This window comes from Pelobates fuscus, chromosome 9 (assembly GCF_036172605.1).
Source record: "Pelobates fuscus isolate aPelFus1 chromosome 9, aPelFus1.pri, whole genome shotgun sequence".
NCBI lineage: Eukaryota > Metazoa > Chordata > Amphibia > Anura > Pelobatidae > Pelobates > Pelobates fuscus.
The window spans coordinates 46956118-46982568 of NC_086325.1; the positions used below are offsets into that span (position 1 = coordinate 46956118).

At 37.8% G+C, this 26451-nt stretch overlaps 2 protein-coding genes across 4 annotated transcripts in view; one reads left to right on the forward strand and one right to left on the reverse strand.

Moving 5' to 3' along the window:
• The window catches only part of LOC134572752 (fibronectin type-III domain-containing protein 3A-like), an 82298-nt gene extending 67104 nt beyond the window's left edge, over window positions 1-15194 (forward strand). For all 3 annotated transcript variants that reach the window (XM_063431912.1, XM_063431913.1, XM_063431914.1), the window contains exons 13-26: window positions 82-256; window positions 1282-1368; window positions 2252-2390; window positions 2472-2540; window positions 2630-2748; window positions 4544-4649; window positions 5265-5440; window positions 5536-5649; window positions 6902-7051; window positions 7364-7647; window positions 8603-8815; window positions 11998-12164; window positions 13051-13172; window positions 14493-15194. In XM_063431912.1, the coding sequence (XP_063287982.1) occupies window positions 82-256; window positions 1282-1368; window positions 2252-2390; window positions 2472-2540; window positions 2630-2748; window positions 4544-4649; window positions 5265-5440; window positions 5536-5649; window positions 6902-7051; window positions 7364-7647; window positions 8603-8815; window positions 11998-12164; window positions 13051-13172; window positions 14493-14810 (2239 nt within the window). In that variant the 3' untranslated portion in view covers window positions 14811-15194. The remainder of the gene's footprint in view (window positions 1-81; window positions 257-1281; window positions 1369-2251; window positions 2391-2471; window positions 2541-2629; window positions 2749-4543; window positions 4650-5264; window positions 5441-5535; window positions 5650-6901; window positions 7052-7363; window positions 7648-8602; window positions 8816-11997; window positions 12165-13050; window positions 13173-14492) is intronic.
• Window positions 15195-22264: 7070 nt separating this feature from the next.
• Window positions 22265-26070, reverse strand: LOC134573641 (growth hormone secretagogue receptor type 1-like). The gene is made up of 2 exons (XM_063433427.1): window positions 25323-26070; window positions 22265-22563 (listed from the first exon to the last, which is right to left on the reverse strand). Exons 1-2 carry the CDS (start codon window positions 26068-26070, stop codon window positions 22265-22267), a joined length of 1047 nt encoding a protein of 348 aa, XP_063289497.1.
• Between the last annotated feature and the right edge of the window lie 381 nt (window positions 26071-26451).

Consider the following 26451-nt stretch of genomic DNA (forward strand, 5'->3'; position numbering starts at 1 on the left):
TTTATTTATTTACCTTAGTGTTTGCATAATTATAGCTGTATACATAACTTGTATTTTGATTGTCTCCTCTCATCCCTCCAGTGGATTTAGTGAAGCAGTTCCTTACTATACTTCCGGAAGCGTTCCCTCCACACCATTGCCCCCCAGACTTGTGCAATCTGGTATTACTTGGCTGACATTGGAATGGAGCCCACCCAATGATAATTCACCAGACGAGGCCCTAACATACAGCTTAGAAATGGAAGAGGAAGGCTCTGTAAGTGTATCTCTAGAACGTTAAATAAACAGACCTTGAAAATACATGGTATGTTTTTTTTTTGTTTTTTTTAAAGGATTAGCCAGTGTGCCAGTAGGACAAAGGAAGTGAATGTATATACTGGGAACTGGATGGTTAAAATAGTATTGAAACAAAATATTTTCAGATGTATCTAGCGTATGAGTGTAGCATATTAACTGGCTACTCTGTTGGCCTGATGCTCACAGCTGTTGTCAAACATGTAATGTTTTGCACTTCCTGCTGCCAAACTGGATTTATTTATTTATGGAAGACTTTGTTTAGCACTTTTGCAATATAATTTATTTGTTTGTTTTTTTCCAGTTGTCTAAATCATAGGAATTTTCATTATTAGCAACTTAGAAAAAAAAAGACTCCTTGTAGTGGTTATGTTACTGTAAGTCTATAGATGCAATCCCCTGTTTTTTTTTTGTCACACTGTGTTGAAGCAGTGTGACAAATCCTGGGGCTCTCCCCTACAACCATAGCTTCCTTCATTCTTAGCCATACTGATAATGTGTAAACGCCACATTTATATTATCAGGTGACAAAGCTTCCAACCCTGAATGGCAATGATTGGCGGACAGAATTGTAGGTCGGTTAATTTACCATTCCCTCAATGGGCAGCCAGTGATGAGCTAGGAAAATCAGCTGATGCTCTTCATTGATTGTTTGATTTTTTTATATCACATGGACACCTAGAAATTGTATACTGTGTGTGTGTATTTGATAGCGTGACAAAGACCATATAGGTCGAAACGTTGCGATTTGGCCGTAGGTTTAAATAAAATGCCTTTATTCCACTTCTACTAAAGTGCTTCCTATATGTAGAGATTTATGAAGTACCGTTCCTATGATACTCCGCCAGCATTCTCTCCTGGTATAAATAGTAGCAATTAATGATATCAATAACATGAGCTGGGCTGCAGAAAGGATTCTGTTAAAGTATTTTATTACAACTTTAAAGAAAAGCCACAAGATGACATTTGTGTTTCATTTTCTTGCAGGGTTATGGTTTTAAACCAAAACATAATGGGGAAGAACTTTCATGCACTTTAAAGAACTTGAGGAGGAACACGTCTTACAAGTTTAGGGTATGTACAGGTTTGACTTGACTTTTCTTGATCTATTGATGTTCATAAATGGCAACCATGGCAGATGAACCATAGGTCCCATGGGTTCATCAGAATCATAATAAGAGAACCCGGGGCAATTGCAGCCAAGATTTAAGTAAGGGCATCCTTGAGGTTGTTTTGCTGGATGTTAGTAATGCAGTGTGGGCAAGATATGGCACCATCTAACAGTGCATTACTAAAACCTGCACTGCGCAAAACGAAGAGGATATTCTGCTAGAGTTTGGTGCCATTGGAAAAAACGATTTCACCTTCATTATATCTAGATAACTGTGGCCCCTTACCTGTTTATTAGATTTAATGGCAGAGCCCAAAATTTTCTACTTGCCCCCTAGCTATTGGCAACTTGGCAAGTCAGAGTGCAGCTGTAGCAAGTAGAAATTTACCCCTGGTGAGTGTAGCGTGGGACCTCTAGGCTTGCAATGAAGAGTAACGTGGAGAGCGATGAGTGGAACTGCTCTTGAGGGATAAAATACTTCATCCATAAACCCCTCATGGGCAGTGTTATATTAAATAAAAAGTTTATAAATGAGAGGCTCCTGATTCTTTTCCTGGTCTGGGAAAGGTCTATCTGCTACTAGCACATATATTTATTATCTCTATAATGCCATAAAAAAACAGGGGGTTATTTTACCCCATAGTTTACCTTTAAAGCTAACCATTTTTGTAAGAGAACACTTGGCTTCTACTTATGCCACAGGCTCATTAAATGAATCCGATCAGTCAGTAAAACCAAGTGAGTAATGGATGGTGAATGAAACAAGACGAGGATAAAGAATGTATGTGTATGTGCAAAATCCTATTCTGCCAATCACTGAAACTCTTTTTTTTTTTTATTGTGCAGGTTTTTGCATTTAACAGCGAAGGCCGAAGTAACCCCAGTAATATTGTAGAATACTCAACCTCTCCCGATAAGCCTGGTCCTCCCAGTAAGCCGAGTATAAAGGGAAAAATTCATGTTCACAGTGTAAAGGTTACGTGGGGTAAGCTTATAGATGTTTGATTTACTTTCGTCATATCTGGTTAGTTTAATAACAACTCTAACAATTTTCATGTTCTTTTAGATGCCCCAAAAGACAATGGAGGGGCAGAAGTATCTAAATACTTTCTTGAAATCTTAGAAACTTCAAATGGTAAGTTTTTGGGTTTTTTTTGTTTGTTTTTTCATGTGTGTTTTAATACCTTTACACTATATATATATATTTACATTTGGTCTCATTAGGTAATAGGTGGGACATGATATACAGTGGATCTTCGAAGGAGCACGTATGTGATCATCTCAAGCCCGGTACTTCCTATAGATTAAGAGTGTACTGCAGCAACGTGGTTGGCTCAAGTCAGGTGAGATAAACTTCTCTTATAATACTCAATCTTTGCTTTTTAACCCCTTAAGGACACATGACATGTGTGACATGTCATGATTCCCTTTTATTCCAGAAGTTTGGTCCTTCAGGGGTTAAAATATCAAACTTCTTTTTTTTTTTTTTTTTTTTAAATAACAATATCTATGGTTAAAAACATAATAATAATGTATTTCCTTTCGTTTGTTTGGCTACTCCTCATTCAATAATAACAGCATAACCTGACCTAATTTCCAAAACTGTGAGCACCTATTTAGGGCTTTTACTCCAGATGGTAACTTGTAGTAAATTGAAAACTGAATTTGCAAATGTTAAATCAAAATAGCATAGGTTAGTGCAAGGGCGATGGTGATAGTCACTATTACAGACATGACTATGTAGGCTAAATTCTGCAAATCCAGGTTTTTGGTCACAGGTGTATTTGGCTAATTTTGCTGTTATTTAAGTTAAAAAAACACCTTTTGCACAAATAAAAGGAAACTAGGTTGTGAGATATTTTTCTTACATTTAATACAAGCTTGAATGTAACTTGTGGAGCATTGGACACTTCATGGATTGCAGGATAAAACTTACAAGGAAAGGTTAAAGGAACTTAACATGTATAGCTTGGAGGAAAGACGAGACAGGGGGGATATGATAGAAACATTTAAATACATAAAGGGAATCAACACCGTAAAGGAGGAGACTATATTTAAAAGAAAGAAAAACTACCACAACAAGAGGACATAGTCTTAAATTAGAGGGGAAAAGGTTTAAAAATAATATCAGGAAGTAATACTTTACTGAGAGGGTAGTGGATGCATGGAATAGCCTTCCAGCTAAAGTGGTAGAGGTTAACACAGTAAATGAGTTTAAACATGTGTGGGATAGGCATAAGGCTATGCTAGCTATAAGATAAGACCAGGGACTAATGAAAGTATTTTGAAAATTGGGCAGAATAGATGGGCCGAATGGTTCTTATCTTCCGTCACATTTTGGTATTCTACAATTGCAGTGCAAACATTACTATATCATCAGTTTTCTTGACGTTGTGTTATTGTAATGACAGTCCAGCTGGGCTAGAAATAAATGTTTCTTTAGGATTTTATAAAGTAGTACATATTTTTTAAAATAAACACTCGATAAACTGTACTATAAGATCATTAACTCTTTTTACTTGTGAACCATGCTTTGTATATTTTACCCTTGATGTGCACTCTGTTGTTTTTTTTGAGTTGCTGAGGAAACGCTACTTTGCATATAAATTGTGACCTTGTGAAGTTAGGGAAGTTTGATACTCTAAGCGTTATTTAATGCCCCAGTAATTTTCACACGCTCCTTTCCTTTCTCTGTCAGGAAGTACTGACATTTTGGATCATTACAGTCGTGTCATGTTGCAGTGAAGGACTATTCTGCTGTTATCAGATAAAATGAAGGCTTAAGTGGCCCCAGTTGTCTAATGAGCAAAACTAACACATAAGATGCCTGTACACATTAAGCTGTTTGTGATGCTCCAAACCGATTTTTTTTTTGGTTTACTATGGTAAGCCTTAACAAAATCCATCAAGCTTGCCACTGGTGTACAGGATCTGACCTATATGGTAGCCATTTACTTTTCATTGCATGACACGTATACACCACAACACAAGTTAGATTAAGCAATATATGTTTTCACGATAACCTTTGACCTAGTTCCAGATCAGTTAGAGAAAGCAGGTGAGCTTTTCTGCTTGGTGTCTTTTACTAATCCTTTGTTTTTTGTTAATGTTTTTTTTGTTTTGTTTTTGTTTTTTTAGGTTTCTGATGTGCTAACAGTCCAAACAGGTATTGTACCACCGGGGCCTTGTCATCCCCCACGTCTAGCTGGAAAGGCCAAGCCTAAAGAATTAAACCTGCAGTGGGGTGAGTGTCTGCACATGATGTACCTGTCACTTTTCTTGCATATACCACGCGTTTTTAAAAGCCATTTATGTTGAGCACAAGGAAGAGAAGACTTCATGTTAAAATATTTTAACCTTCGCTACCAAATGCTGTTAATTAAAAATAAATGAATAAAGCTTTTTTTTTTTAAATATATTCTGGGCTGTATAGCTAGCACGGAAGTTCAAAACAGCAATTTTGTGTATACATTCTATCATATTTTTTTTCTCTTTTATTCATACTTTGTTTGCAGAAGTAATTGTTTTTTTTTTTATAATGCAGTGTAGACCCTTAGTATCCCTTGCCTTTCAATGCTTCATAGATGTCCTGAAGTACGAATGCTAGTGCACAAATACCTTTAAAGAAGCACAGCAATTAGAATTAGCTCTGTGTAAGCACGGGGTTGGCAGGAGAGTTTAAGTATAAACATTATATATACTATAATAAATATCTTTGTTCTCTACTTAGAGCACACATCCTTTCTAGGTGTTGGGTCTAGCAGAGGACTCAACATCTTAATACAGAAATGTCTAATATAGATGCTAACAGCACAAATCTTTTTAACTTGTTTCTTATTTTGTTTTTTTGTTTTTGTAGCTTCTCCTGCTTCCGATGGTGGCTCAGCGGTAACATGTTACACTGTTGAGATGTCAAAGCCTGAACAAGAAGATCGGGGACAAGTCTACCAAGGTCCTGAGCTAGAATGCACAGTGAGCAACCTTTTGCCTGGGCAGACCTACAGCTTCTGGGTCAGAGCTGCCAATAAAGCGGGGGTACGTTGTCATACTACTTGTTGGTATATGTCTGTCGCAATGTATTTATTTTGTAACCGTCCTTACTTGTGTGTTTTTTGTTTTTTTACTTATAGTGCGGACCTTTTTCAGAAAAATCAGAATTCTGCACAGCTCCTGGGCCACCTGAACGATGCAAAATGCCCTTATTGATCTGTAAGACGGCAAACTGCGTACTAGCTAGCTGGGAGGTAGGCGTGTTTCCTATACTCAACTCTTTTGTGTTGAGAGTTTTGTTATGTTTAGTTTAGTATGAGGATCAGTATATTAGAAACACCTCTATTCTCTTGGCAAAGTAAACTAGTGACCCTTCACATGTCTAGGTTTTTGTTAAAGAAACACTCTTTGTAGTGGTTATGGTGTCAGTGGTGCCCTCCCAGGTTACATAGTCAAATGTTTGCAAAATGGCTTGACCACTTGCCCGGAGTCTGCTGGGTTACAGTTGTAGCTTCCTGAGAACTTGTATCCTTGCAGGACCTTCCTGTAACTCCAGTGAGCTAAGACCTGCGGTGTAGAGCCGGTTCATTGATTGACAGCCAATAAGCTGTGCACCCTCTGGGTAACTAGCACCATTACTGACTATTGGGCATTTCACAAAGTTACTTTCTGTTTGTAGGAATTTCCGTTTTCTGCAATTTCCTACTGAAGGCAAAAATAATAGTAATGCCCATCCATTTGCATGGTTACACTAAGTTTCTTAACCCCTTAAGGACACATGACATGTGTGACATGTCATGATTCCCTTTTATTCCAGAAGTTTGGTCCTTAAGGGGTTAATGCATTCAAACTGTTTGCAGTGAAGCAGGTTTTTATTTGTTTTTCCTCCACACTTGAAAGCTGTTGAATGTCTCAAATTTAGTTTTTTTTTGGCATGAAATTTCATCCTTCTCTAATCATTTATTGAATAGTGTAATAATCACATATCTATGTGCATTTTCAGGGCATACTGTATACTTTATAGTCCAGGGGTTAGCAACCCTCGGCACTCCAGATATTCTGTAATATATCTCCCACAGTACTCTTACAGCCATGAAGCTGGCACAAAGCATCATGGAAGGTGTAGTCCAAAACCTCTGGAGTGCCAAAGGTTGCCTATCCCTGCTACAGTATTGTTAATATGTAGTTAAGTTGTTTTGTAAGTATACAGTAAAAAAAAAAAATAATTATTGAATGGCAAGCATTAAAATGTATTTATTTAGCTCTATGCTGGTAGATAAACCAACCCAATTTTTCCCTATAATTTTCTGTATTTAATCTGTTCTTAAACTCATGGTATGCTTTCTTTAGTGGATCTAATTCCCCTGCCTTCTGCTCTCAGAATGTGTGTGGCATCAGCGGCTGGTCAGAGCAGCTGCAGTGGCCAAGGATATTTATTTACTAACTGTGATTTAGAGAGGTGTGCTTCTGTTTGGATTGTCATTGACATGCTTTGTTTTCTTAAAGGTTCCTTTATGTAACGGTTCAGAAGTCACCGAATACAGGTTAGAATGGGGAAGGATGGATGGATGCATGCAGATAGTTTATGACGGCTCATGTTCGAGCTATGAAATCAAAGGCCTTACACCTGCAACTACATATTACTGCAGAGTCCAGGTAGTGACACCAGATAATTATTATTATTATTTTTTTTTTTTAAAGATCAACTATTTTGCTTTTTCCTATTCCGCCCACCCTCCCCTGTCCTCTTTTTCCTTCACTCTCCATCCTTTCTTCATCTGTCTTTTTTTTTTTTTCTTTCTTTCTCTCCCCTTTAACCTCCCTCTTTACAATTTGTGTGTGTGTGTGTGTGTGTGTGTGTGTCGATCTATTGATATGGCTGTGTCTAATTTTCTTTTACATTTTTTGTAAAATGGTAAATACAGTGTAAATCTTTTAAAAGATATAAAGAAATGATTCTCCTTTCAGGCTGTTAATACAGCTGGAACCGGACTATTTGGAGATACTGCCGTGGTGACCACTCCAGCGTCTGTTCCAGCTGCTGTATCAATTTTACAAGTGGTCGATGAAGAACTTTTAGAAGCCTCTCTTCCTTCACCATCCGAGTGCCTTGCGATTGCCTGGAAAGAGCCATGTTGCAATGGGTCCGATATAATTGGTTATAACATAGAATATGGGGATAAGCAGCAGCTAACCGTAGACTGTGTTACAAGCTGTGTTTTACAGAACCTAATCCCTGATCGCACCTACAGGTAATGTATTTACTGTGTTTTTCAAAATCACATGAACCCCACAGATGTTTGTTTTGTTTTTTTGTGTTGCCCAATGGTTCGAGTAATGTCAATTGATATTCTTTTTGATGGATTACAGTTGGGAGTGTGAAATGTTGTCTATTACTGCACTTAAAAGTGAATACTTCAATATTGCACTAAAGAGCTATTTAATATCCATTAATTAATGCTGCCATTATGGCACTAGATATTTGTGTCTTACATTTCCCCCGGTGTTCGTCCAGCCTGTATGTTTATGGGAAGAACAAGTTTAGAACCAATGAATTTTAAAATAAAGTTGGGAACTTTATTGAATGACTGTATATTTGCAGCTTGCAGGTAAATTTCAAATGTAGTTAATTATTTTGTGGCCCTTAAACAGTTACTCTAAGGACCATGGTGCTTAGAGTCGGAAAATAATTTTATTGCAAGAAATATTAAACAAACCGTTTCTTCTCGTATTAAAAAAAGGAAAATGGCAACTTGTGTGGCCGAAAAAATAATAAATAAAGTATTTAAAAGAAAAAGGGCCCTTTACTAAGGTCAAAGGATAGACTACAAATATGGTTCATACAGAATAGGTTAAATTGTCTGTGATTAAAAGAATATAGGAAGGGAAAAACCTTGAATGTGTCTTATGAGATATCCACTTCCATTTGCATTGTTTTATATGACGATCACCTGAAATTGCATGTTAAAATACCAGACCTCCAATTCCATTGAATCTCTGACAGCCAGAAACACAGCCAGTGCCTGGCTAAGCTTAGTGGTAATAGTAGTTCAGTAGGAGATGGAAGTCTGGAATTTTGATAATGCCCCTCCGTGTTATTTTGAGCTCTGCCGAGTATAAAGTGTGTATATGCAATTCAGACTGATATCTGTGTTCAATGTTTGGAAAATCATTTAAAAAAATGAAATTACTTTTCCTTTCTTGCAGGATACGGATCCAGGCCATAAACAGTTTTGGAGCAGGTCCTTTTAGCCCGTCTATTAAAGCCAAAACCAAACCACCACCTCCCAACCCTCCCCCTCTGGAATGTGTAGTTTTCAGCCACCAAAGCCTTAAGTTGAAATGGGGTGACGGATCGAGCAAAGCTTTAGCAACTGAAACTTCACAGTTCAATTTACAAATGGAGGATAAGCTCAGCAGGTGAGTAGCTGGCTGGGGCTTGAGAACTGATTAATGAGTGACTCATCTATCCTGCATGTTACCAGCTCATTAGTGACATAAAGGTAATTGGTTAAAATTTAACGTTGAGAGATTCAGGTTCTCCAGACATTAGCGATGGTTTCTGTTAATGGGCACAGAATCAACTAATTAATCTTCTGGAGGTTTAAAAGCTCTGTTTGCTCATTACTTTCAGCAGTTTGGCGCTGGGCCTCCTCACAGCTTGAAAGACATGAGCTGGTGCATTCTACAGCCTTTATTTTCACTTGTTTCTATAGAAAATTAACAATATAGTGCTTTTTTTCTTTAAAATAATTTACATTTAAAGGGACACTATAGGCACCCATACCACTCCATCTCAATAAAGTAGTCTGCGTGGCAGGACCCCCTCTACCATCATTCTAACTTTGCAACTGAAAATATTGCCATTCTGCAGAACTGCAGAGTTTATATGCCTATGGTACAGGGGTAGGCAACCGTCGGCACTCCAGATGTTGTGGAATACAACTCTCAGGATTATAGTTGATCCAGCACGCAGAACTGTATCACAGCTAAAGACTAAGGATAACGTCTAAGCGGACCTTAGAATGGCCGGACTTAACGTACAAGAGAATAGTCAAAATACTTGCCGAGGTCAGGGACACAGAATGAGACGCAACGATGAGGAAACCCAGAAGTCAAGGATACCCGAAACCAGGGAAGTCAAAACAAAGCCAAAGTCAAATACCAGAAAAAACGTGATCAGGAACACACTCTCGGATAACTAGCTAGTGGAAACCACGACAGGACACTGGCAAAAAGGTAATTTGGGTTTAACCCCTTAAGGACACACGACGTATGTGACACGTCATGATTCCCTTTTATTCCAGAAGTTTGGTCCTTAAGGGGTTAAATAACCCTCTATAGGCTGTCATTGGCTGTCTCTGACCTCTGACCCCAAAACGTGCGTGCATGTCTATGAAGTGACGTCGCACACACGTTGGCACCATCTTTAATGTGGGCGAAGGTGAGTTTATTATAAAATCCTGATCCGCAGTGGCCGGCGTTCCTAAGAACGTTACACCCGCTGGGGACCGGAACGGAGGGAGACCGGGCAGCTGCCCTACCCGACCAAGGTAAGTTTAAAACCTTTCTGTCGGCGTAGCTGCCTAGTTTATTTGCAGACAGAAGAGCCGTGACAACAACTCCCTTGATGCTTTGCCAGCATTGGAACTTTAAAAGGATTATCTCAGTTGAGGAAGCGGTGATAACCATAGTCCAGTGCTGTAAGGGAGAAAGTAAAATACCACCCCACCCCTCTCTACAGTTTGGGGGCCGTTAATCTAAAAGGCCACCAGGCCACTATAACGTTAGGAATACACACCTTTAAACTTGGTGCTGCTTCCGTCTACTTAGTGTAGCAACCAGCACCTCTACTACAATGGAATCTACACATAATTAGAGATTGTATTTATTTATAATATATAATTTGTGTGGATTTAAAAATCCTAATTTTTCACTTGTTAATGGCTAGTGATGAGTGGGAATTTTAAGCTGTGTATATATTTTATATACCTAAATCACTTGCTGAACCTCCTACCTGTAATGTAACTTGTAAAGTACAAAGTACAACTATTTACACTATGCAAATAAAAAAAAAAAGAAATAATAGCTTTGGCAAAACAAAACACAAGACTGTTTATTCAAAACACACTGCATTGTAGTAAATTGTAAAAGTTATAAATAATTCTCCAGTACATATGTCGTCAAAATTTTGGCGACTTAGGCCGAGGCTCAAGTTTGACCAACTTAACGGGTTCATCAATCAAGCTGCCTGGGTCCGCCATTTCTTTAAAAGTAGTCTGCAGTGGCGTACTGCGGGCGGGAGGAGTGGGAGGGAGCAGCGGCTCCACGCCTGGTGCAACCAGTTAGGTGGGGACCATGATCCTGGTCTGGGTGCTGGAGGGGGATATGTGAACTGTGCCCCATGGAAGCTGGGGTGCCGGGCGGCCGGCACAGCTTACAAGTGCAGAGACGAGCTATTGATAGCTGAACTGACCACATGGAAGGAAAGTGGGGGCCCATGCTAAGAAAAGCCAGGGCAAGGTCAAACCAGCAGCGGGGGCTGAGCTTAACAAGGCCCTTACCCACTGCTGCTACTGCTGCACATGGCAGTGCAGCAAGAAGGAATCCGTGCTTCTCCAACTAACAGCCTATCTGTAACTGTGTGTGTGTGTGTGTGTGTGTGCGCGCCTGTGTGTGTATGACTGCCTGTGGCTATGTGTGTGTGTGTGTGTATGTGTGTGAGAGGCTATCTGCCTGCCTGTTACTGTCTGCCTGTCTGTAATTGTGTATGCGTGACTGCCTGTGGCTATATGTGTGTGTGTGTGTGACTGTCTGCCTGCCTGCCTGTTACTGTGTGTATGTGTGTAACTGTCTTCCTGTAACTGTGTGTGTGCATGTGTGTGACTGTATATGTGACTGCTTGTAACTGTGTGCGTGACTGTCTGGCTTCAACTGTGTGTGACTGCTTGTAATGGACTGTGTTTATAACTGTCTGCCTGTGACTATATGTGTGACTGTGTATATGTTACTGTATGCCTGTGACTATATGTGTGACTGTGTGTATGTTACTGTATGCCTGTAACTGTATGTGTGACTATCTGCCTGTAACTGGGTGTGTGAGGTTCAGGGGTTTGTAGGAGAGGGGTGCGACAGGGGTTTTGTAGAAGGAACTGACAGGGGTTTTACAAAGTTTACACATTTGTGCAATACAGAAAAAAAAAAAAGAAAACGTGTAAAAAAAAATCAAAAAAAAAAAATCAGGTGTTTCTTACAAATTTTTTGGAGGGGGAGCCAAACACAGGACTTGCCCTGGGTACCAAATGCTATAGGTACAACCCTGGTAGTCTGTACAGTGGAGTGGCACCACATCAACACAAAAACGAGCCTGGCCGACCTTGAACAGCTGGAGGCGGAGGGGTTGACACCTGCACTGGTGAGGCTTGAAGACAAATTGGCTAATTTGTTATCTCTATTCTTTAAGATTTAATGTGTAAGATCTCCCTTGTGTGTGTTTTTTTTTTTGTTTTTTTTTTATATTGCTACTGTTTGCTTAATAATTTGTCATGTTGAAAACAAACCTATTAGGGCCAATATGAAAGATTGAATTCTTCTATTCCTAGGTTTTTTACAATCTACAACGGTCCATGCCACACGTATAAGGTTCAAAGATTAAATGAATCAACTACATATAACTTCAGAATCCAAGCCTACAATGATGCAGGAGAGGGGCCGTTTTCTGACGTTTACAACTTTACTACAACCAAATCTCCACCAGCGGCATTAAAAGGTGGGGAATTCTGACTGGTTATAATTTTTTTTCAAAACTCTATCTGGCAGAGTGTTGAAAAAACGTTTTAGCCCTCCATAAACTGATTGTTTGCTTCCATGATTAGCTTTGCAATGACAGAAGGCAGTAAGTATAGATCTGAAGGCTATTGAAAATAACTGCTTTTTACCTACTTCTCTAGCATAGCCTACATACTACATGCTGGTCGTTTTGTCATCCAATGAAGGATTTAATGATGTATTCAATAATTTTGAAGTGATAAAACAAAACAAACATTTAGATGATTTTTTTTTTTTTTTAAATAAAAAGTTAGTAACATTATCACTGCTAGCGGTGAAGTCTCAGCTAGGTTGCAAAATGGCCACGTTGGAAGGATTCTTTCTTATCTAATGTGAACAAAGTTTTGCCAGTCTGTTATCAACTGACCACAATGTGCTTTGTTATAAATAAACTGCCAAAAAGGACATTAGAATGCAGAATGCGATTGTTTGCTTTTTAAAGTGCTGACAAATTTATGGCTATAACATAATTTAGGATTTTCAGCAACTAATGTCCGTACTACTTCACGTCTAGTCTTTGTGTGCCTCTGTAACCGTACCATGGGTAATGAACCACTACAAATATGTCCATTGACAAATTGTATTCACAGCATCTCACAATGACAGTGTGCTTTTGCATTACTATATATTGTGTGAAGCGACATGTGTTACAAATGAGTAGGTGGAGGCAAGCACCTGTTTTAGAGAAGGCAGGTGTGATCTTCATTTAAATGCATATTTTATTCCATATATTTTCCTGTGATTTCACCGTAGGTTGATTGTTTTTCCCACGTCTTGTATTTAAGTATGACATTGATGTAACATATGAGTTTCCTTTGATTTTACAGCACCTAAAGTACAACAGACTGAACCTTATATGTGTGAAGTTACCTGGGAGGCTTTGCAGCCCATGCGAGGAGATCCCATTGTTTACATCCTTCAACTTACCAACGGGAGAGAGATCGATCAGGTATGTAATGACATTATGTGAAATAATTGTATTACATTTTATAGTTATTACATTTCTATGGTATATTTTATAATATACCATATAGGTGTTTATGATGTATGTATGAATATATGTATATATATGAGAGAGAGATATGCCAATATTAGCAGAGGTCTCTCTCTCTCTCTCTCTCTCTCTCTCTCTCTCTCTCTCTCTCAATATATCTAGAGAGAGATCACACACACAGTGCACCCTGCTAATATTGGCATTACCCTAGTAAATGCGAACACAGGAGGCTGTGAGAATTATTTTTTTTTTGTTTAACCTTTTGTTCAAAAAATATACTCTGCTTTTATGGATAGTGAACAAAGGCAAACACAACACAGGTTTATGATTAAAATAAAAAGTATTTGTTAAATGTATGCGTGGCACAATTATTGGCAACCTTTTAGTCAATACATGTGCTACCTTCTTTTACCAAGATAACCGCTCTGAGTTTTCTCCTATAATGCTGGATGAGGTTAGAGAATACATGGCAAGGGATCTGAGACCATTCCTCCATACACCATCTCTCCAGATGCCTCAAATTGTGAGGTTGTAGCTGGTGGACTCTCTCTTCAGTTCACCGCAGAGGTTTACTATTGGGTTCAAGTCAGGGGACTGGGATGGCCATGGCAGAACCTTGATTTTGTGGTCAGTAAAACATTTATGTTCATTTTGATGCATGTTTTTGATCATTGTCTTGCTGGAAGATCCAACCATGGCCCATTTTAAGATGTCTGGCAAAGGTAGACGAATCAATGCATCTCTATGAGGAATGTTCAGCTCCTCTAGGCAGAAGTGCCTCTAGTGAGCGTCTCCATGACTGCCACTAGAGATGTCACTTGGCAGCAATGTAAACACTCCCTTTTCAATGAAAAGGTTGAGTTTGCGGTGAAAACCTAAAGTCGCCAGAAGCACTACATTAAGCTGTAGTGGTTCTGGTGACTATAGTATCTCTTTAACCTCTGTGTGCCCAGACATATTTCAGATTATGTATTATATTAATGGGGTTTGTAGACTCCCTGGTCTGCACCATATGATTATCCATCTTGCACATTGTGTGAGCAGTCCCATTATCTTGGAAAAAAAAAGTGTTTAAGGAGTGTTTTGTTTTTTTCCGTCTGTAATTTTGCTGGATTAAGCATCAGCCCATCAACTTAATATAGGTCTACATATCAGTTCATGAGTTCAGATAAGAACATTCCTCAGAACCATAACAAAATGGGGGATAGCTGATTGGCTACCCTTGGCCTGCATTAGTAAAACACAGAGTAACACTGTATCTTTTATGTTGAACAGGTATACAAAGGGCCAGACACCTCATTCAGTTTTACAAACTTTCAAACAAACTGTGAATACCGGTTTCGAGTTTGCGCTGGACGACAATACCAAGATTCTACAGGATTGCAGGAATTATATGGACCTTACAGTCCAAGCACCACATTCTCATCTCAAAGACAAGAATTGGTCCTACAGTGTCCAAACACTACCACGGAATCCACAAAGGCCAAGAGGAAGCCCCTAAGTGATGAGCAATTTGCCATTTTGCTACTGATGATGTTTGCAGTAGTGGCTTTCCTGTTTGCCGTTGTTATTCAGTACTTTGTAATCAAGTAGATTTTAGTTGTCTGTTTCTAAAACAACCTGTGCTTTTTTTCCTTTTTTTTTTCTTTCAATATTTATGTTTAATTATTCTAATTAAACTTATAGGTGGAAATGATTGTATTATATATAAGTGCATTTCCATTCTTGCTGCTCACTCATTGAGAGGCTGGATCGACTGAATCCTTCCTACATGCAAAAACATAAAGCATCATGAAATTCTTAGAAAGGGAATTAAAATCCTATGTTCTAGAACCGTGGTGTGAAATGCCTTAATAGACTCTTAAATGTCAAGACAGCGTTGTTCGTTTATATAGAACCTCTGCTTTTAAAGCACGTCCTTGTTAAATGTTCAGCTTTTGCAAGTGGTAGTTGACAAAAGGAATAGTTTGTTCAAAATTGTTCAAAAAAAAAAAAAAGAATGATAGGCACGCAGTTTCCACTCTTACCTTTGGCCTCACGGGCCTGGCAATGAAAGGGTGTGCATATACGAAAGGCATTAGGGAAGCTTTTAGGAAATCGTAGACAAGCACACTGTGATTTATTGAATAATCAGACGATGTGATATTTGTGAAATGGAAGTGAAGAATAGAGATGTGCGAATCAAGTTTGCAAACGGACCAGTGGGTCTACATTTATTGGCTTTTCCACATTGATATTAGGTTCTATTAAACTCCACTGTGCCTCCTTCAGTGTGTTAGACATTGAAGGGTTTATTTACTAAACTGTGGTGGAAAGGAATTTGCTAAATTTAAGGACAAAATAAAAAAAAAGGTAAAACAAATCCTCCCAGTTCAGTTTTCAATATCTTGTTTAGTAAATAGCCCTCAGTCTTCATTAGAACGCTATCAATTTCTGTAATGAATACAGAAAATAGAGCTGTAATGCAAAAACTGACTGTTCTTTCGTGAAAGGGACTCTAGATGGCGTACACTGGTTTTTTGGTTTTTTTTGAGAATTTTAAGTAACTTCAATACTGATAAAAACCTGAGAGTTCTGTATAATATTTTATAAGCTTACCTCTGGTGTGTTTGTGTAAACACAGTATGTATGGGTGCATATAATTATACATACACTCATAAAAAAAAGATACTCCATATAGAACTTTCATTGCATTTCAGTAAATCCTTAAAGGGACAGTTAGGCCTGCTTTGTTCCATAGTCACATGAATGAAGTCATCGATTTGATTCATGCCTGTGATTTGTAAAGTGCCATATGGCGTTTCTCAGAGTAACCACCTATAGCCTATAACTCCTCCCCTTTCTCTGATGCGCCAAACCAGCTGTCAAAACGATAGCATCAGGAATATTGTACATGTACTCTGTTAGTGCATGCGCACAGTTTTCTTCTAACAATGGCTTGTTCAACGAGCCTATGATGCCAAAGGAAGGAGAATACGGCATTTATCTGTGAAACACTGCTCTGAACTCAACTCATTTTTCCTAGACAGGGATTTTTTAGGATACTGCTCCTTTAATGAATTCAAGTTATCCACATCTGAATGGTTTAATGCAGATTTGCTATATTTTTATAGTATGTCATGTTAAAACAAAGCCGTGCTGATTATATGTCTGCAGGATTATAAGGGAAACACACCATTATTGGTGTAAAAATGAATCATATTTTTTTTTTTTTCCTGAAAAAAAGAAACTAATGTTTATGGAGTTTGGTGCTAATAAAATGGGCATCCTAAATATAATAGCACGGTAATGTATAGCATGACCATGCAGCTTCTTGCTTTCTATGAATTCTTTAAATTATGTAGTGTACCTTTAAAGCATTAGCTAATATTTCAATTATTTAATTGCAATATGTCCAATCCATTCAATGTGTGTTATTTCTGCCTTTTGAAGGGTAAATAGGCCTTACAAACCCATGAAGTGTATGCAAACCCATTTCCATATGTTGACCTGCTTTGCATTTCATTTATATGTTCGAGTAAAAAAATATATATATATATATATCTATATCTAGTTTTCTGTGCTTCTAAAGAACATATTGCAGCACTTTCTGATTAAGCACAGATTTGTCTTTACGGAGGGGGGGAAAAAGTGCATTTATTATAAATGTTACACTATTTAGCTCAAACTGAGCAAATAAATGTTTTTATACTGTCTGTAATCTAAGATATAAATGCCGCACGTTTTTTTGTTTTTGTTTGTTTTTTTACATTCTTTACAGAGATGCCCATATGATGTATTATCTACTAACCTAAATATTTTTACATATAAGATGTTTTTTTTTTGTAAGAAATTATCATGCTGATAAATATATATAAGTATATAAATATACATTCCATCACTTTATATTTCAGATTTTTTTTTTTAGTTCTCACAATATGCCATTGTTATTTAGAATATTTTATATCTATAAAAAACATGGATTTACAAATGTGTGAGCATAATTTGCATCAATTTGACGATGACTGTTTCTAATAGTACGTGAGCTATGGTCCATTTTAAGAATATCTCGTCCGAGTCACTTTTATTATAGAAAATAAAATCTACAATAACTCTATTGTAGCAAAATATAGTGTTTATTTTTCATGTGATTTTTTTTTCTTTTATCATCAAATCCTTAATTGAAATTTTTTGATTTCCAAACCTTTTGCAGAAATGCAAATCATGTGCTAAAGCCCCCTTTTTTTTTTTTTTTTTTTGCCATTTTATGTATTATGTCACCCTTTTTTTTTATGCATAGTTGGATGTCTTGTGTATTTCTCCTGTTTAACGTTAATTCATCTAGAAATTATGTCTGCATATCAACCTGTATTGCCACTCCCTTTATAGTAGGCTCGGTGCAATCGGAAAAAAAAATGTACATTTTTTTTTTCTTCTAGATATCTACACTTTGTATTTGTATTCTATTTATTTTGATTTAATAAGTCGCGAAAAAGTAAGGTTTGAATGTATTGTTCAAATTGTAGCAGAAACAATCATCTCACGGTGAAATAAAGTAATTCCAGTATTAACCCTTTCTCTGTCAGACCACAGTTCAATGCTGACCCCTCTCACAGGCAAAGAGTTAAATGATCTTGATGAGTGTCTGCGTGTATGTCTGTAAATATGTTTTTGTACACTTGTTAGTGTCCGCTGTCTACAGACATGTTTACATTTTATTCTGTATTTGACTATTTTACATTTGTTTTCTTTCATTTATTAAAAGATAGACTGTCATCATTGCCAAAGGATTTTTTTTATTATTTCTTAGCGAACAGATTTTTTTCAAAGACACATTAAACTTTAAACCGTATCCATGTTTTTCCTTTCTTGCTCCCCCCCTCCCCCCCCCCGTTGTAGACAGCAATTGTATTACAGGCTTCAACACGTACTAAAAATTATAATGGTTCATAATGCAAAAACATAAATAAAGCTACTATAATTTACTGAATGATTAGCGTACTGCCATCCGACACTTACTGCTACTTTTTTCATAGTTTTGTGATTTTTTTTTAAAATCATTTATTATTATTGTTATTTTTTTTTACAGACTATTATACATTCCAAATTTATGTAATTTAGTGGAGTCCTTGTTAGAGACATGTTGCTTTGTATCTTCATTGTAATTTTGAGGTATCTTCTACAATATAATAAAATTACCCTGCTTATGTATAACTAAATTGTTACTATGAAATAGTTAATATATTTAATGTCCAATAAAAAGTATAAAAATGTTTATAGGGGAGTTTGTTTCTTGGGTTGTAGTTTTCAAACTGCATTTTTATAATGTTATATTTTTGCAGAACAAGGCTTACCCTGCTGTTATTCCCCTTAGAACTAATCTCTCATGTTTTTATTTTTTGCCTAATAAAATTCTTCTAATTCTGTCTAAATGTTGTTTCTTTGTCCCTGGCCTATACTAACATATCCTATTTTCAGACGACTGTTGTGTAAATGTATGGACTTTATAAAATTATAATACTTCCTGGATATTGATTGGCTACCCCCCCCATTATTAAACCTCATTGGTTGAGATTAGTGAACACTCGCAATAAAAAAATTTTTTAGGGGCAACGGTCCCTTTTTATAAAGATAGAAAAGCTATTTTGACTGTGTTGGAATTTCTTTCAAATTCCAATACAATGAAAAGATAAACATGAGACAAAGTAAAAGCTATCAAATTACTCCTGGCAAACAGCTCCTACGGCTGATGGGAACATGTGTCTTCCCACATGATCCGTAGTAGATGCCTATAGCACTTTATTGCGAATGTGTGAGATCTTCCATTTTGAAATCACATTCATGAGAGTAGTGACGACCCACTGGCAGATGAGTTTGTAAGGAGCAAAAGAATGCTCATTTTGAGAAGATTTGAAATGAAACAACCAAGATGCAATTGAAGTGCAGACTTTTCAGCTTTAATTCGAGGGGTTGACCAAAAATATTGTATGAAACATTTTGGAATTACAACCATTTTCATACACAGTCCCCCTATTTCGGGGGCTTAAATGTAATTAGACAAATGAACACAATCCTAAATAAAATTAGAATTTTGAATACTTTGTCGAGAATCATTTGCAGAAAATTACTGTTTGAAGTCTGGAATACATGGACATCACCAAATGCTGGGTTTCCTCCATTGTGATGCTTTGTCAGGCCTTTACTGCAGCTGTCTTCAGTTTTTGTTTGTTCGTGGGTCCTTCTGTCTTAAGTTTTGTCTTCAGCAAGTGAAATGCACGCTCGATTGGGTTGCAATCAGTTGATTCACTTCCCCATTGCAGAATATTCCACTTCTATGCTTTAAATAACTTCCTGGGTTGTTTTCGCAGTATGTTTTGGGTCATTGTCCATCTGTAACGTGAAGTACTGTCCAATCAACTTTGTTGAATTTGGTTGAATCTAAACATACAATATATCCATATACACTTCAGAATTTACCCAGCTGCTTCCATCTTCTGTCACATACTAAACACCAGTGCCATTAGAAGCCATGCATGCCCATGTCATCGCACTGCCTCCACCATGTTTTACAGATGATACTTCGCATTGTGTACCATTTCAAGCCTTCTCCATACTTTTTTCTTTCCGTCATTCTGTTACAGGTTGATAATCTGTCCAAAGAATGCACTTCCAGAACAGGGCTGACTTTTTTAGATGTTCTTTTTTTAACAAAGTCTAATTTGGCCTTTTATTCTTGTGGTGAAACCTCGGTATTTGCTCTCATGAAGTCTTTTCTTATCGATAGACTTGGATAATGACATGCCAACCTCCTGGAGAGTGTTCTTCACTTGGCTGGAAGTTGTAAAGGAGTTTTTCTTTACCATGGAAACGATCATCCATCACTGTTGCTTTCCTTGGACCTCCATATTAAAGAGCTCTAATACCTAAACTCTTTTTCCAAAATCCGAGAGACTGCACTTTATGCCCATATTCCCTTTTTAACTGAAACTTGAAATTATTTTGGTAAACAGCTGAAATACCAAAACGTGTGTGATTGTCCAAATAGTTCCAGACCTTACTATATATTAAGTAATAAACTGCTAAAAAAATAAAAAAATTAAAAAAAAAATTAAAAAATTGATAGTTGCCCTTTAAGTACAGATAGCTAATTAACATTGTAAATGGACTTTGCTAAGCCCAAAGAAAGGAAGCTTATGAAGTAAACTAGTTAACACAAACTGTGTAAAAAAAAAAAAAAACCCCAAAAAACCCACTTAAAATGAAACCCCATATAGGCAGATAAACAATACTGTTGTTGTGAAAGTAAAACATGACAGATCAGCTTAAAAATAAACAGGGGATTGCTGTAAGCCTGTTTCTACCTAAAATATACTATGTATGTGCGCAACCCGTAGATGTTTTTAAAATTCTTAATGTCATGTCAACATTCAAGAGGATTGGTTTTCCAAGTATCTCACAGATGGTCATTAACAATGATATACTCGTTTTATTCGAGATCTAAATCTATTTGTTTGGGATCACTGCATTAAAGGGACACTCCAGGCACCCAGACCACTTTTGCCCATTGGAGGGGTCTGGGTGCCAACTCCCTCTACCCTTAACCCTGCAACTGTAATTATTGCAGTTTTCATAAAGGGGAGGAGCGTGGGTGGACCCTGACCCAGCACCGAGGGACATCAGCGCTGGATACAGGTAAGTCACTGTAGGGGTTTTAACCCCTTTAGCAACTTGGGATGGGGGTGGGAGGGAGAGGGGACCTGCAATGCCAGGAAAATGGTTAGTTTTACTGGCACTGGAGAGTCCCTTTAAGCTGTATAAGTTCCAAGACTTCCAAATTTGCATTAAGATATGCTAGTCAGATCTCTGGCACTCAAAGGGTTCATATCACAGTATTATATTGCATTACTGGCCATCCAACAATTAAACCAAAGTTTTGTTTCTTTTGTTCCAAAAAAAAAAAAGCAATTTTCAAAAGGTATACAAAACTGTATGTAGAAAAACTAATTATTTGAATCAAAATCTATAAAGTGTATATGTTACAGTTAAGGTGCAGAAATCCGTTAACATGCACATTACCTAGTTAATCTGCAGATTAACTAGGGCGATCAGTTAAAGTGCAGAACATGATTTTGTTTCTCAAATATTTCTCACATTACCTAAGTAATCTGCAAATTACCTACTAGGCACTCGTTAAAGTGCAAAAAAATCATTCTATCCTCCATCTCTGAGGGGCTCACAGCTCTGGAGGACACCATGGTGTGCACAGGCTGCTGTTCTGTTCTTGTCTGGACCCCATAGTCACATACCTCTTCAAACAGTTAACTGGTAAGAAACGAGGAGCCCCCCACCACCACAAAAGAGCGAGCGCTTCCTGCACATTATGCAGCAACACTCTGAAATGATCCCAGCAGATGCTCTCCACTGTTCTCAATATCATCATATATTTGAAGACTGTCGGAATCAGTGGTCCATGAGCAGACCTCTCCTTGGTCTCATTCTCCTCAATGAGAGAAGAATTTCTCGGACTTACGGAGCAGCATTGTTAGCAGCCAGCCCCCTCTGAGAAGCAACAAGCCATGCGTCTATGCTTTGAGAATTTGATGGTGGAGGGCATTGAAAGGAACTTGCTCACAAAAAGAATCGAGACAGGTTCACACAGAATCTTTCTGCCTTCAGGCGAGAAGTGAACGACTCTGCAGAGACTGCACTGAAAGGGTGAAACAGGTTCTGTGAGGACGTTTTTGTAATAAATAATTTCCTCTTTACCGAGGGAAAGAAACAAACTTTTGCATTGAAAGGGTGAAACAGGTTCTGCAAGGACGTTTTTGTAATAAATAATTCCTCTTTTACCGAGGGAAATAAACAAACATTTTGCACTTTAACTAGACGGAAGCAGTTAATGTGCACATTACCTAGGTAAAGTGCGGAAAACTCTTGATTCCGCACTTTAACTGAGCAAATCAGTTAATCCGCAGATTAACTAGGTAATGTGCACATGAACTGATTTCTCACTTTAACTGTAACATATATAAGTAGTTTTAGTACCAGGAGTGTCCCTCTAATATAAGTTAATTAATAGAGGTGAGCTCTGTCCCTTCCATAGAGGGTGGCTCGCTTCTTGTCATATTCCTGGATTGCAGAGATTGTCTTCTTTTCAGGATCTTGTTCATTGCCGCTCTGTATTTCTGTGACATGATGTTGTAGAGCATGGGATTGATAGATGCGCTCAGGTAAAAGAGAATCATAGAGACTAAACTGAAATACTGTGTCAGTTCATAAAATAGGTGTTTTATTCCAAACAAGGCAAACAGGATGCGGCCAATGTGAAAAGGTAACCAGCACAACACGAAGGACACAACCACAACAGCTGAAAAAAAACCAAAAAACAGAAAACGATAAACCAAACATAAAATATGTATTTATTTGTGATTTAAAAATAAATAAGCCAATATATGCTTAAAAAGGAACACTTAAAAAAAACATAATTACAACAGCTGAAGTGATTATGGTGCCTGAGCTGCTTTGTCACTTAGGACCCCACCTGCCGCCATTGGGTGGGGGCCAGGGGGAGCAACAGATCCCCCTTTCTAATCACTTACATCCCCCTTTTTTATCACTTAATGACTAAATTTCATCTGAACACAAATGGACAAATTCCCAACATTCTGTTTGCACGAAATTCTGTCAATACAGCAAGAAGGAACCCCTGCCACATCTCCAGTGGAGGTAGGGCTCTGGGCACTAGGAATCCTAATTCAATGTTAAACAGCCCCAGAGGACTCCAAGCACTATAACAAATTCAATGAGATGAAATATTTATAGTGTCTACAGTGTCTCTTTAAACCAAAATATTGACAGGGGGCACCATCTTTAGCTATTATTAGAATTTATATAAAGATCAGAAAATATTTTCAAACAGAATAATATAGATAATTCTGAAGGTCTCACATATTTCCTGAAGTACAGTAGCTGCCTGATCTTTACAGCAACACAAGAGTCCAAGCTCTCTTTACTTTCCAACGGGCATTTGATCAGATCACATTACAACAAGAATCATTAACGCCCTATGTATCAGCCTATTGAACAGGGTTCTTCATTCTGTACAGTATGGTTGTAGTGACATAACACCTTGAAGAGGACCTCACTGTTTATGTTTTTACCCTTCCCTGGTCATGCACGGATGGTGGCAGAGTAACTGGGAGGGGGGGGATTGTACGGTAAGAACTCCAGTATGTAAAACATTTTTATTTTTTTGAGCAAAGAGTTGTGTTAAAGGTCAGATTTTATTTAAAAATACACCTGGATACTTTATCAAAAGACAGGTACTGAACAGAGAAGAACAAAGCATTGTATCACTAATACTACACAACTGGTGTGAAACCTTTGATCATCTCTCTGCAGTTATAGATGCCCATGTCTTCTGTACATTCGGCTGGACACTCGCGCATTTGACCTTCCTTGCTGGACAGAATAGTGATAGCTTTCATTTCAGTTCAGGTTTACAAGACAACTTTACAAATAGTTTGCATGCTCTTAATGTAATTTCTTGAAGTTTTTTCAACAGTAGAACTTGAATTGGAAGTTGTGATTACATTTTGCAAAGTTTTAAAAATTAGGTTTGAATTGTCTTCCACTCCCCCCCTCAAAAAAAAATCATACCATAAACCCAGCAAATAAATTATTGTAATCCAATGATACAATTTGGGAGCCACCAATGAACATGTACACTCACAGCATCATGGGAAAAGTGCTTTTTGTACACCAAGCATGTCAAACTCGCGGCCCACAATGGACATATTTGCGGCCCGGCGAGCCGCGAGTACATGTTTGGTGTTAAAGCAGAGTAGGCACCTGCTTCTCCACATTGCAGGTGCCTACTCTGCTAAAATTCTTCCTGCTCCTCAATGCTCCCTCGCGCGCCGTCTGTAGTGATGCCGGGTGCCGGATTATGACGTCATACTCCGGCACCCAGAATGACTAAACTAGCGCACGAGGGAGCAGTAAGGAGCAGGAAGGAGATCTCCGGATAGAAGATCCTCTCTGGATACCAGGGAATGATTTGAGTGTGTCAGTGTGTGTATCTGTCATTAAATGTGTGTGTGTGTCAGTGAGTGTGTGTGTCGGTCTGTGTTGCGATGGCCAGAGCTGGACAGTGGAGTACCTGGAGGTGCACAGAGGCACGCAAAGCCACGTCACATTCCGACGTCGACATGCTCCACCTTCACAGGGTTTCAAGAAGTAGTGGGAGGATCCATTTTGGCACAGGGTGCGGACGGCGCTATTTGGGGTATACCAGAGGCCGGACTCTGGAGTTGCATACTGGCAGCGGCAATGTGAGTGGAGTCTGCTTGTTGGCTAGAAGGGGGTGCTGTAATTTAGTATAGGGGGAGGACTGGGATTTAGTATAGGGGGGACTGGGATTTAGTAGAAGTTTTTTTTTTTATATATATACTGTACTTTTCAAAATAAACCTGTTTCTATGAAAACAATTTTGTTTTTTTTGCAGCCCACATAAACTTAAACCTTGTTTATTTGGCCCGTGCTAGACTTTGAGTTTGACATGCTTGTTGTACACGCTAGCTTCATGTACAAGTCCCTGAGCGAATCAAATGCCTGTCAATCTATGGCCACATAAATGGATTCATTCATAGTTATCTAACGAATCAATTCTTACGTCCATTGATTGACAGGCATTTCATTTGTTCAGCACAGCTGAAAGTGATTTGTGCACAAGTCTAGTATATGATCATGTATTGCATTATAGAATATTGCCAGAGACATAGTAAGCTCCCAGTAAAAAAACATTTTAGTTAATAAATATATATATATATATATATTTATTTTATTTTCTTAACTTGTTCCCTTGAATATTTTTCGTAAACTCCATAATTATCTTAATTTATTAATAAATGTTAAACATTATCGAAAGGATATAATATATAATTTATTCTTAAGCCTTATATGATTCATTAAATGAATTCTAGGTGAACAAAATCACTCAATGAACATTCACTTACTAACATATTTGCATTCATTTTGAGATCAGCAATATATGCTACCACAGGACAGAATTTAAACCACAAAAAAAAGTTTAGTTCTTAGATAAAGCATGTCGAGTTTGCTTACCTAACATTTTAACAGTTTGCTTGTGGTCTTTTCCTCTATTGCCAGCCCTGATGCCATGCTTGCTGTTCCATAGCTTCCTACAGATAAGTCCATAGAGCACAGTCAAAAAAAATATGGGTACGAAGAAATATATGGTAGAAACCCATATCATTAAATGGAAAAGCCCACTTTGGGCTGACTGCTCCATATATTTGCATTCCATGGATTCCTCTGGTTCGGATTCAGCAGGGTGATCCACCCCAAACAAGAACATTATTGGTCCAGCTGTAATTATAGAAAAAATCCACAGAACAACAATTACAATTTTCACCCTCTTCTTTGTAATGATTATCTTTGATTTCAGGGGAAAGCATATAGCAAGGTATCGCTCCACACTTACAGCAGTAATGTGAAGGATTGTGCAATAAGTACACGTCTCACTCAGGTACACCAGAAACTTGCAAGTAAAGTCCCCAAAAATATATGGCTTATATTTCCAAATTCTGTACAAGTCAGAAGGCATGCCAAGAAAGATAAGAATATCCGAGATAGCCATGCTGGAAAGATACATATTTACTGTGGATCTCATGTCCTTATATCGTTTGAAAACCAATATTGTTATGACGTTTCCTGTGACGCCCAAGAAAAAGAGGGTGATGCAAATTATCGTTACCGGAATCAGGATTTCAATTTGAAACAAAGTATCCGTACTATCTGTAGTATCGTTAAAACCACTTCCAAGCCTCATATCACTTTTGTTGATATCCATTCTCTTAATGATGATGTAACAACAATTTCTTCATATTATTGATGCTAAAGTCGGAACAACACTCCATGTGTACGATCCTTGTTCCAAGAAGATAACCCATCTATTAATAAAACTGTAAGACTGTGCGAATCTTATTCAAAAGAAAACTAATATCAGAGTTTCCAAAAGACATCCTCTCTATAAACTACTACACTAAATGGTAGGTACTGTGTTTCCCACACCTGTTAGGAGTGTCTTGGCTTAAAAAGGGGTGGGTACGCCCCGTTCATTTATTAAAAAACGACTTTATCATTGCCCATGCCATTTTTCAATACTGCTATGAAAGAAGAAAGGTTTCAAACTGTTAATGCTGGGTGTATTGGGAGCTAATGTATTTTTATG